Source organism: Jaculus jaculus, chromosome 5, assembly GCF_020740685.1.
Source record: "Jaculus jaculus isolate mJacJac1 chromosome 5, mJacJac1.mat.Y.cur, whole genome shotgun sequence".
Classification (NCBI taxonomy): domain Eukaryota; kingdom Metazoa; phylum Chordata; class Mammalia; order Rodentia; family Dipodidae; genus Jaculus; species Jaculus jaculus.
In genome coordinates this window covers 79893522-79906078 of record NC_059106.1, presented here as the reverse complement: position 1 = coordinate 79906078, position 12557 = coordinate 79893522, and the positions used below count along the sequence as shown (strand labels likewise).

At 46.7% G+C, this 12557-nt stretch overlaps 1 protein-coding gene across 1 annotated transcript; it reads left to right on the top strand.

Annotated features, from left to right (window-relative positions):
• Positions 1-4818, top strand: Znf691 (zinc finger protein 691). The gene is made up of 2 exons (XM_004670501.3): positions 1-37; positions 3400-4818. The coding sequence occupies exon 2, from the start codon at positions 3409-3411 to the stop codon at positions 4252-4254; it is 846 nt and encodes a 281-aa protein (XP_004670558.1). The 5' UTR covers positions 1-37; positions 3400-3408; the 3' UTR covers positions 4255-4818.
• The last annotated feature ends 7739 nt before the right edge of the window (positions 4819-12557 follow it).

The window sequence follows — 12557 nt, the reverse complement described above, 5'->3', positions numbered from 1 at the left end:
GAGGCGGCGTTGTCCCTGACCGAGCGGCGGGAGCGAGGTGGGTTGCGGCTGAGCTGAGGTGACGGGGGTGGTGGACACGACTTCGTGGGGCACTCTGAGCACGGCCCCTGCCCTCTTACCGAGGAGTTGGAAGCTGCTGCTTTGCTCCGCTGTCCGCAGGGGCCGCAAAGGAGGCCCTGTGTCCCTCTGCCCCGACCCCTGTCCCAGTCCTCCGGCCCAGCGGCCACCAGCCCTATCCCCACCCGGTCCTGCTCCTTTGAGTGCTCCAGGCCCCTCCCACCGAACGTACCTTTGGGGTCACCCCCTCGTCCTCTAACATTGACATCTCTGAACCCAGCTCTCCGTCCTCCCTTGAACTGCTTCGGCTTCTCCCTGCCGCGGCACAGTCCAGTCCCCTTTGACCTCTCTGTAGCCTTTGACCTCTCTGTAGCCTTTGACCTCTCTGTAGCCTTTGTCCAGTCTCCCTGACTGTCTCACGCTCTGGCTCCTTTGGTGTGTTATCTGACCCGTTATCTAGTTCCCATGTATGTTTGCTTGCTCTCAACCCCAGCTCCTTCCAAGTTGTCCCCCTCCTTAACGCCCCAGATCTGCAACTTTAACTTCTTTCTGTTACCTCCCCCCTCCCCCCGCCCCTGATCTTCATCATCTGTTCACCAGCCCCATCTTGGCTTGTTCTTAGACCTGGTCTATTGTCCACTGCCTGAGGTCCAGTCCCACTCTCGCTCCCCAGTGTACTGCTGAACACCTAGGAATACACACTCAAATAGGCACTAGGGCCTCTTTCTCCCACAGATCTCTGAAATGCGATGTGAATCTGACTGTATTTAGCTGGACCATCTCAGTAGGTAACAGACTCCCTGTCTTGCTCACCCTTCTATCTTGACAGTCCTAACCTAAATATCACTTATTTATATATTTTTAATTTATGTTTTGAGGCATGGTCTCATGGAACCAAGCCGGCCTGGAAATCATACAGCCAGGGGTGACCTTGAACTCCTAATCCTGCCTCCAGCTCCTGGGTGCTGGGATTACAGGTGTGCAGCACCACACCTTATTTTATAGGATTCTGGGGATTGAATACAAGGCCTCATGCAAGCTAGCAAGCACTTTACTAACTGATCCACATTCCTAGCTCCCCACTTACCACCACTTTCATGAAGCTGCTCATTCCTGCCCTCTTCAGAAAGATGTGCTTGTGTCATCTGAATTCCCTGCCACTCTTCTCTTCCTCTTCCTCCCTTCCACTCCACTCCCTCCCTGTGCTTGTGTAATGGTGAAGAGCCCTGGCATTGCAAGTGATGGGTGGGCATAGGTCCCACTTCTGCCACTTACTTACTGTGGGCTCTTGGGCAAGTTACTTAATTTCTCTTGAGTTTCACTTTTCTCATCTCTAAAATAAGTATGAAAATAAATAGCTGTAAAAATGAAATAAAATGTTTCATGCATAATGCTTAGTCCTGGGTCTAGCACTTAGTAGGATCTTAAAAATATATTAATGATTATTGGCCTCTGTATTATATGCCATGTGCCATGGTAGACCCTGACATAAAAATTACTAAGGCTCAGTTTATCCCTTGGAGCTTAACCTGTTGCATTGTATTCATGGTCAGTTTCACTATATCATGTCATAAATTGTTGAAGGATGGTAATCATAATCCTAAATCTTCATTTATGAGAGAGAGAAGAGGCAAACAGAGAGAGTATGGGTGCTCTAGAGCTTCCTGCCACTGCAAATGAACTCCAGACACATGTGCCACTTAGTGCATCTGGCTTTACGTGGGTACTGGGGTATTGAACCCTGACCATCAGTCTTTGCAAGGAAGCACCTTTAACCACTGAGCCATCTTTCTTTCCAGCCCTGTAAATCTTTGTAAAATTCTTACAATGGCTCAAGAACATTTAGTCCTGGGTAGAGCACAGCCTTGGTAAATTAAACATTCTCACAGTAGCAGTTTTATTTTTTGGTTTTCAAGGTAGGGTCTCACTCTAGCTCAGGCTGACCTGGAATTCACTCTGCCTTCTCAGGGTGGCCTCGAACTCAGTGATCCTCCTACCTCTGCCTCCTGAGTGCTGGGATTAAAGGCGTGTGCCACCATGCCCAGCTTATTTTTATTTTTATTTTAAATCTTAAATGTTTATTCTTTGAAAAAAATTTTTTTTTGTTTATTTGAGAGAGAGACAGAATAGGTGTGCCAGGCCCTCCTTAGGAGCTTCTTTACCATCTCACTTTACCTTTTGAAATTCCATTCTTTTCTTTTTTTAACATTCATTTATTTGAGAGAGACAGAAACAAAGAAAGTAAGTTTGAGTATGGGCATACCAGGGTCTCCTGCCACTGTAAACGAACTCCATATGCATGCACCACTTTTTGCATGTATCTGGCTTTACATGAGTACTGGGGACTTGAACTCAGGCTGTCAGGCTTTGCAAGCAAGCACCTTTAACCACTGAGCCCTCTCTCAAGTTTGAAATGTCATTATTTCTTGAATAACCAGGAAGTGTGCATAAGCAGTCCCTGTTCCAGACACTGTATGTGTCTGGTTGTGTGTGGTGGGGAGGGTGAAGAATGTGCTCCGTGTGTCTGTGTTTGTGTCTTTGTATGGCTGCATGTGTGTGTGTGTTTGCTGTGTGAAGATGAAAGTATTTTGTATGTTTCTACATGTAAGAGGGTTGTTTATGGTATTTGTGAAATTTTTGTGACTATATATGGGATGAATGTATTGTGTGTTACACTGGTGCCAGTGTGTTCAGTTGTGTGCTGTGAGTGTGGCTTAATATACCTGCCATGAGTACAGCAGTGTGTGTGTGTGTGTGTGTGTGTGTGTGTGTGTGTGTAAGTTGGAGAGGGAGGGAAGTGGGTGCCCATCAATCAGGACAGACACGGCCTCAGCCCTGCAGTGGCTCTTGCTAACCCTTAAGTTGTTAGGTGAGGTCTAGAGAGCAATGGGATGGCAGAACAGTCTAGAATGAATATTCAGAGTTGGGCCTTGTAAAAAACTTGAATCCCCCCAAAATGACTCTTGTGCTTATTTTGAACTCAGCAAATAGATGGCTATATAACAGGCAGAAAGACTGAATTCATCCCTAAAGGAGAGGTCTTTTACTTACACACAAATTTTAGCTTAGACTGTCGTTCAGTAGTATTAAGAGTGACATTATTCAGGTTGCACAGAGAGCTATGCATTAGTGCTGGACTACGCTGATGCTGTTTGCTTTGGTGGTCAGCCTCAAGTGTCTGAAAGTTTGTCACTTGGAAGTTATTAAATGAAGGCTGTCTGCAAGTACTCCTGGTGGGCGTTTCTGTGGGGAGGATTCACACCCTTCACCAACATGCTTCAAGATTCCCTGTGGTCTGGCCTGGTGAGGAGTAAAGGTGTTGAACGTTTGTGTTCGTCCTAGGGCTCAGAGATGGGCAGTGAGAAGGAGCTGAGTCCGGAGCCGCCCCTGCCCGAGGAAGGGGAAGGGGGTAAGCCTCAGCGCGTGGACAGCTCCCAGGGTTCTCGGATCGCACCTGGGAAGGAGCATGGGCAGGAGAGCCTGCCAAAGGGACCACGCGGAACCCATCTGAAAAGGCTGTGGCAGGAGGCCAGTGGCCCAGCTGGAGGGCCTGGGGACCCCATTGCTCCTCCAAAGCCCGGGGCCGATGAGAAGCCCTTCATCTGTTTCCAGTGTGGCAAGACCTTCAACAACACCTCCAACCTGAGAACCCACCAGCGGATCCACACGGGTGAGAAGCCATACAAGTGTTCAGAATGCGGGAAGAGCTTCTCCCGAAGCTCCAACCGCATCCGCCATGAGCGGATCCACTTGGAAGAGAAACACTATCAATGTCCCAAGTGTCAGGAGAGCTTCCGGCGGCGCTCGGACCTCACCACGCACGAGCAAGACCACCTGAGCCAGCGGCCCTACCGCTGTGACATGTGTGGCAAGAGCTTTAGCCAGAGCACGGCGCTGGCCGTGCACCGCAGGACGCACCTGGAGCCAGCACCCTACATCTGCTGTGAGTGCGGCAAGAGCTTCAGCAACAGCTCCAGCTTCGGGGTGCACCACCGCACCCACACGGGGGAGAGGCCTTATGAGTGCACTGAGTGCGGGCGGACCTTCAGTGACATCTCCAACTTTGGAGCGCACCAGAGGACCCACAGGGGCGAGAAGCCTTACCGGTGCACCCTGTGCGGGAAGCACTTCTCCCGGAGCTCCAACCTCATCCGCCACCAGAAAACGCACCTGAGTGAGCAGGCTGGGAGAGACTAGCTGAAGGAGAGACCCCATGGTCCCACCATAGTGGAGGAAGGAGGCCTTTCGGATCTGCTGCTGCCACCTTGGCCAAAATCCTTTCATCCACTTCCTAGAATGGTTCCTTGTTGCCTCTGAAGTCATGGTCTCCAAGAAATCCTTGCCTCTTCCCAGTTTTTTTCCTTGGAAAATCAGAGGACCCAGCCTTAACTTCACCTCCCTGTGGGTGAAAGAAGCAGTAGAGGCTCATGTCATTGGGGCAGCTGCTCCTGGCTTTTAAAATGCCTGAGAGATGGCGTCACTGTGCTCGGGGCTCCAAATGATCCAGGGTGCTGCAGCTGTCTGCTACTTCCACTTGCCGTGTCCCATCTGGGGTCAGCTTCTAGAGCCATTGGCTAGGAGCTTGCCTTCTAATGAAGGGATCTCTGATCTGAGAAGAGGCTCTTGGCCCTGCATTAGGATGAAAGGGAAGCCCTCAGGGACCTATGATCCAGGGACCTTCATACTCCCTGCTCTTACCTGTTCTCCTCGCCCCAATTTACATGTTTCCCAGTGATTACCAGTAAAACTGTTCAATTAAAAGGACCTGTGTACTTATTTGGGGAAGTGGGGATCTGGGGAGATTGTTCTAGCACAGCCATTCTGCAAGGGACTATAATTCCAAGACAGACAGGTGGGTGGCTGCTCTTAAAAGCAAAGTACAGCAGGCTGAGTTCCTGGGGCCAATGAGGAGAAGAGGGGGCAAGGAAAAAAAAAAACATTAATTGAGCATCTACCGCATACTGCTAGTATGTTTCGTTCTTTATCTCTCATGGTTGTCACAGCAGTCCTCAAGGGTATAAGAGGAAACTGCTCAGAGAAAAGGTGAAGCGACTCAGCAGCTATATAGCATTGGGCCTCTGTGGCTCTTAGCTGGTATTCTTTGCCCTGCATTCACCTTGTTGCCTTCTGAAGGAGGAGCCACTTAGGACACTGGCCTGGAGGTGCAAGCCAGTCTGGCCTCTTGAACAGCCCTGGACCTTTACTGTGTGTGAAGGCAGTCCCAAGTGTGGGGACTTTAGATAATTGATTGAGTGTTCCTTTTGTGGCTAGGAATAATGGCAGTGTTAGGGAGTAGAGGGTAAGGTGAGAAATGGGATTATGTAAGAGACACCTTAAGACCCACCATGACAGTATGCTTTTAATAGTGGTTTAGTCCCCAAGTCTGGAACAGTGGAGGTCATTGTCTGATTGCCTGGCCTGACATAACAGATTTCAATTTTATTGTTCTTTCATTCATTCATTTTTGAGACAGGATCTCACTTTAGCCCTAGTTGACCTGGAACTCAACTCCAAACTGGCCTTGATTTCATGGTGATTCTCCTACCTCAGCCTTCAGTATGGTAGAATTAAAGCATGAGCCACCAATACCCAACCTCATTTCAGTGTTTTCACATACAAGTTTGGTGTTCGTCCAGTTTTCCATTAACAAATACAAGATGTCCTTTCCTATTTCATCATTCTAATATCTTGCCTTCAAGGATGAATGACTCCTTAATTTGTAGCCAGTAGCCAAAATGTGATTCTTGCACCAGGCCTGGAGCTCACACAACCTATGAATTGGCTAGCAGAGGGAGCCCTGCTTCTCACCCTGGGTGGGATATATCAGGACCACTACCCTGAATTCTCACAGGCACCCTGAGAGGTAAGAATTATGCATGTTTGACATATGTGGAAACAGACCCACAGGGAGAATGTGACTTGCCTAGGATATGAGAGGAAGTAAATGGTGGAGCCTGAACTGAATTTACTTCTACCCAATGCTGGCATTCTTTTTTTAAAGTTGTATTTATTTTTTAAAATTTTTTGTTCATTTTTATTTATTTATTTGAGAGTGATAGAGAGAAAGAAGCAGAGAGAGAGAATGGGTGTGCCAGGGCCTCGAGCCACTGCAAACGAACCCCAGACGCGCCCCCGTGTGCATCTGGCTAACGTGGGTCCTGGGGAGTTGAGCTTCGAACCAGGGTCCTTAGGCTTCACAGGCAAGTGCTTAACCACTAAGCCATCTCTCCAGCCCTAAAGTTTTATTTTTATTTATTTATTTATTAGAGACAGAGAGAGGGAGAGAACAAGAGAAAGGGTGGGGGGGGAGAATGGGCACATCAGGACCTCTAGCCACTGCAAATGAGTTCCAGATGCATGTGCCACCATGTGCATCTGGCTTACACAGGACCTGAGTCTTTAGGCTTCACAGGCAAGCACTAACTGCTAAGCTATCTCTCCAGCCTGCCTGTGTTCTTTTTAGATTGTAAAAGGCTTCTTAAATGATGCCCTTACATTAGTATGGAACCTCACAGTTTACAAAATGCTTCTAATTCATGCACCTGCCTTGTTCGTACCTTCTCTTCTTTTCCTCCTCTCTCCTGCCCCCTCTGCCCCTTCCCCATCTTCGACTCACTGTGTAGCCCAGAATTACCTTAAACTTATATATGTAAACTACCACATATGATAAAAGTCAGCTGTATACCTAGCATTTCTAATCTCCATAGTATGTTAGCACTGTCCCCATTAAGAAAAAGTCATGTGAAGTTTAATGATCTGACCTGTTGGCAGAACTTGGATTGAAACAGGTATGCTTGATCCTAAGGCCAAGCTGTTCATAGGTCCAAGCTAGGTCTACTGGCCTCCTCAGTTTAAGGAGCTTGATATGATAATCTTTCTATACCTGGAGCCTTAGAGACAAGTGCTGTAACTATGGGAGTCTCTGCAGTCAATCCCAGGACCAATATACCAGGCACTCATTTTGATCTTGAGGGGATAGGAGTCCCCCACCAATCTCACTTGTCCCTTTTGTGAAATAGTTAATAGGCTGGGCTTACTGTGTTGGCTGATGCTTTTGAGTAATGACTAGCCCATTCTCTTGACTTTCTTTTCAGTTAACTTTATTTTCTCTTTTTTTCCTTCCTTCCTTCTCTCCCTTTGTCCTTTCTTCCTTTCTCTGTCCTCCTTCTTGTTCTCTGCTTTCTCCATTAACTAGGGGCACTGACAATGAAGACACTGTGGCGCTAGTGTTTGTTTTCTAATTCTACCCATCCACTATCTAACTGGGGTTTAAAAATATTTTTTTAATTTATTTTCAAGCAGAGAGTGAGAAGAGAGGCAGAGAGATAGAATGGGCATGCCAGGGCCTCCAGCCACTCCAAATAAACTCCAGATGCATGCACCACTGTGCATCTGGCTTTACATGGGTACTGGGAACTTGAACTCTGTTAGGCTTTCCAGGCAAATGCCTTAGCCTCTGAGCTATCTCTCCTCTAGCACCAGCAAAGATCTCTCCAAAGTGAGATGTGACTTACAATGGATAATGTTTTAGATTGAATAAAATAGTACATTATAAGGAAGAGGAAAGATAATGTTAGATGATGGAAAAGAAGTCTCAGCCTCATTCCTCCACATGACACCAACATAACGATGTAGAAAGCAGCTCTTTACTAGAGCTGTAAGAGTTTTTTGAGAGTTAGGACCATTCTGTAGCCCAAGAGAGCACAGAGCCAAGAAGAAACACAGTGAGATGGGTCAGCAGAGTCATTTTACTTTACCAAGATAGCACCTTCCCTCCCCCCCCCCCCCCCCCCCCCCCCGCACAGCTCAGCAGGGGAGGCGGGTTCTCCTTGAGGTGAAAAGAGAAGAGTAAAACATGCATGCGATGTTCTGGCTTTTCAGAGGTTCTTCTTGCACCTTGCTGAAAATGTTAGTGAACCTGGAGTAATGTGGATGGATGCCGAGGGTGGAAGAAGACTACTGCTTCAGGAGAGGTCCCCCAATAGGCTAAACAGGCATGTGCACTCAGCATGATTGTGAGAAGGCTCCCAGTTTCAGCTCCTACCTCAGACTAGAGGTAGAAGAGGAGTGTCAGGTAGTCCACCATTTTGGAGCCCAAGGGACCAATATCTCTTTTGCCTGATTGAAGATGCTGATGGGGAGTCAGCATATTTTTTTCTTTTCCTTCTCCTTTTTTTTTTTTTTTAAGACATGGTATTCCTCTAGCCCAGGTCTACTGACCTGAAACTCTGTAGCTCAAGCTGGCCTCAAACTCTCAAATCTTCCTACTTCAATCTCACAAGTGCTGGAATTAAAGGCATGCGGTCCAAGGCCTGGTATCATTTGAATGCCACTGAGTGCAAAGTAGAACTAGGAGTCTTGTTGCTATAGTACCAGAGACTGCAATACTGAAGACAGACACCAGAGGGAAGAAAAGATTATGAGCTCCAAAAAGCATTGCAAAACTAACTGGTAAATCATAAACCTAAATTGAAAAGGGACATTTCCCCTAAAGGATGGAGAGACCTCCAGAATCTAGCTAAGCTGATTGTTGAAGGTCTTCCCCTGTACAAATGCAATCTGTTAAAAGTCAGGGAATTTGTGAAGAAAATGAGAATAACAACAGAAAAAAGCTTTAAAAGAGAACCAAATAGAGCCAGGGAGTTGGCTCAGCAGCTAAAGGAGCTTTCTTGCAAAGCCTGCAAGGCCCAAGGTTCACTTCCCCAGTACCCACATAAAAAGTCACTTGCAGGCCAGATTCATTTCTCATTTGCAGTGTCAAGAGCACACATGCACCTGTACACACACACACACACAAACACACACACACAGAGAGAGAGAGAGAGAGAGAGAGAGAGAGAGAGAGAGAGAGAGAGGGAGGGAGAGGGGGAGGGAGAGAGAGAGAAATAAGATTTTTTATTTATTATTTGAGAGAGAGAGAATGGGTACACCAGGACCTCTAACCACTGCAAATGAATTCTAGACACATGTGCCACTATATGCATCTGGCTTATGTGAGTATTGGAGAATTGAACCTGGGTCCTTAAGCTTCACAGGCAAATGCCTTAACTACTAAGCCATATCTCCAGCCCCAAAATGAGATTTTTTTTTAAAGAGAGCAAACAAAAATTCTGAAATGGAAAAATTATAATAACTGAATTGAAAAAAATTCCAGAGGTTTTCAACATCAGACTTGATCAAGCAAAACAATTAAGCAGCAGGCATGGTGGCACATGCCTAATTTAGTCTCAGAACTCAGAGAGCTGAGGTACAAAGATCTCTGTGAGTCTAGGCCAGCCTGGGGCTACAGAGTAAGTTCCAAGTCAGCCTGGGCTAGAATGAGACCTCAAAAAAAAAAAAAAAAAAAAAAAGGAGCAGCAGGGTTGGAGAGATGGCTTAGTGGTTAAGGTACTTGCCTACAAAGCCAAATGACCCAAGTTTGATACCCCAGGGCCTACGTAAGTCAGATGTACAAGGTGGCGCATGCTTCTGGAGTTTGTTTGCAGCGGCTGAAGGTACTGGTGCGCCGCCCATTCTCTCTTTCTTTCTCCCTCCCTCCCTCTCTTTCTCTCTCAAATAAATAAAATAAAATAAAAATTTAATAAAAACAAACAACAGTAACAACAAAAAAAAGTGAACTCAGACATTTGAATTCCATTTGAAATTATCAGACCAGAGAAACAAAAATTAATGAAGAGGTTTTAGTGGTACATACCTAAAATCCCAGAACTTGGGATGTCACAAAGATAAATGATTGTCACACATTAGAGGCCTGCCAAGGCTACAAATTGTAAATAATTAACTTGAGCCACTGAGCCACCTCCCCGGCCCCATGGGTTACACATACTGTTTTTGGCCACCCTGGATTACTTAGTGAAACCTTGTTTCAAGAAAAATAAAAGGGGGCTGGAGAGATGGCTTAGCGGTTAAGTGCTTGCCTGTGAAGTCTAAGGACCCTGGTTCGAAGCTCAATTCTTCAGGACCCACATTAGCCAGATGTACAAGGGGGCGCATGTGTCTGGAGTTTGTTTGCAGTGGCTGGAGGCCCTGGTGCGCCCATTCTCTCTCTCTATCTGCCTCTTTCTCTCTGTCTGATGCTGTCAAATAAATAAATAAAAATAAATGAAAAAAAATTTTTTTGAATAAAAAGAAAAGGGCTGCAGAGATGGCTTAGTGGTTAAGGTACTTGCCTGCAAATCCTGACCCATGTTCGGCTCTCCAGGTCCCACAGAAGCCAGATGCTGAAGGAGACACAAGTGTGAGGTCACACTGCATACAAGGGGGCACAGGCATTTGGAGTTCAATTGCAGCGGATGGAGGCCCTGGTGCACCAGTTCCCTCTCTCTCTCTTGCATATGTGCACATTCATTTTAAAAAGCCAGCTTAGCCAGGCATGTTGGTACATGCCTTTAATCCCAGCACTGGGGAGGCAGAGGTAGGAGGATCACCATGAGTTCGAGGCCACCCTGAGACTACATAGTGAATTCCAGGTCAGCCTGGGTTCGAGTAAGACCCTACCTTGAAAAAACAAACAAATGAACAAACACAAGAAAGCCAGTTTGTTGGGCTTGCCTCAAAAAATAGCAAGAAAAATAAAATAAAATAAATAAAGTAAAAAGGTAAGGTAAGAGTGATGGCTTAGTCACTAAGGCCTGTGAAGCCTAAGGACCCAAGTTTGACTCCCCAGAACCCACATAAGGTCCTGATGAGCCAATTTCTCTCTCTCAAAAATAAAAAATAAAAAGGTAAGACAATCTTAAGGGATTTATAGGACACCATCCAGATGCATTATGGGAACTTCTTAAGGAGAAAAGAGAGAGAAAGGAGCAGAGCTTACTTCAAGAAATAATGTCCCAGGCCCAGAGTGGTGGTGCATGCCTTTAATCCCAGCACTTGGGAGGCAGAGGTAGGAGGATCACCATGAATTCGAGGCCACCCTGAGACTACATAGTGAATTCCAGGTTAGCCTGGGCTAGAATGAGACCCTACCTCAAAAAAATAAAAATAAAAAAAGGACTTCCAGTTAAGATGGCGGCGTAAGTACCACGCCAAAGCAGCCTAGGGGGGAAAAAGACCAAAAAAACTCAGCAAAATACACACTTTTACTAAAAAGTGAGGTGTATAGGAAATTGAAGCGGCAGCGGAGAAGTAGAAGAGTTATAGAGCATCCAGAGCCTGCACAGGCGGGAAAAGCGGCTCTGGCAGCTTGGCCAACCGCCGCAACCGCGGCGCAGCAGAAAAACGCCAGACTCGGCTCGAGCCGCAGGAAAAGCCAGGTGCGGGATTTTCCCTCACACCGCGCTCTCCGCAACTCGGGAAACGTGAGGGGAGAGCGGCAGCGAGCAGTGGAGGAGCAGACCGCGAGGTAGAAGAACACGTGGAGCAGCGAGAGATCCAGAGCAGCCGCAGCTCCCTCCCCTCCCCCAATGCCTGAACCCAGCTACAGCGAACAGAGCAGCGGCCCGGGACCCAGCCACGCCAACTTGGGCTGACAGTGGGACCCAAGCAGGAGCAGAGTTCAGCAGCAACTTCAGCGGCTCCAGCACCGGTACCAGCGGCCCCAGCAGCAGCAGCAGACCCAGGAGCAGCAGCAGCAGCAGATCCCGCAGCAGCAGCTTCAGGGGGAGCAGTGGCAGTGGACACAGCAGCAGCAGCTTCAGCAGCAGTGGTGGCTTCAGCAGTGGCAGCTACAGCAGCAGCAGAGGCAGCAGCAGCGGCTCAGTTTGCCCCGTAGGAAAAGCAAGTGCCCAGCTCCAGAAATCAGAACAGCAGCCCGACGACCCAGGCAGCAACTTGACTGAGACCAAAATCACCCAAGGTAACTGGGATTGCACCAGGGAAGGGTCTCACTTGGTCACAAGCTGACTTGGATCCCTCAACAGACCAGAAATCTAAACCTCTTTGTTGATAGAGGATCTGGTCAATAACTACTCTTGCATACATACTCGGGGCTGTTTTTGATTGAATGTGTACAGTGTTTAGTTAAAAATTTAGAATCTACCTGTATTTTATTCCACTCAGCCTGCTTGAATACTCCTATAGCAGGGAAACTCAACCCCTAAGAACATCTTTGTAGATACTCTGAGAGTCTTAAGAGCCACACCTAATACCTTAAGGTCCTACCCTGAAAATATATTACATCAAATCAATTGATACAGCTAAGAATACACAGCTAGCTAGAAAATCCAAGCATTAACTTAATCAAAGATGCAAAAATATATACATTATAACACAAGAAACACTAAAAAGCAAGACAATATAAATCCACCTAAAAGTATTAATGCATCACAAATGTCCTCCAGTGAGAAAGAGTTAGAGGAAATGCCTGAGAAAGAGTTCAAAAGAATAATTATAAATATGTTCAAAGAGGTCAAAGAACACATGAAAACAATCAAAGAAGAAATCAAAGAGGAAATCAAAGAGGAAATCAAAGGAATCAAAGAAGAGGCAGGACACCAATTTAATGAAATAAAGAAGGCAATACAAGACATAAATAGGGAAATAGAAATAATAAAGAAAAA

Coding starts and splice junctions, on each gene's coding strand:
- Znf691 (XM_004670501.3), top strand. CDS start 3,409: ATGGGCAGTGAGAAGGAGCTGAGTCCGGAGCCGCCCCTGCCCGAGGAA.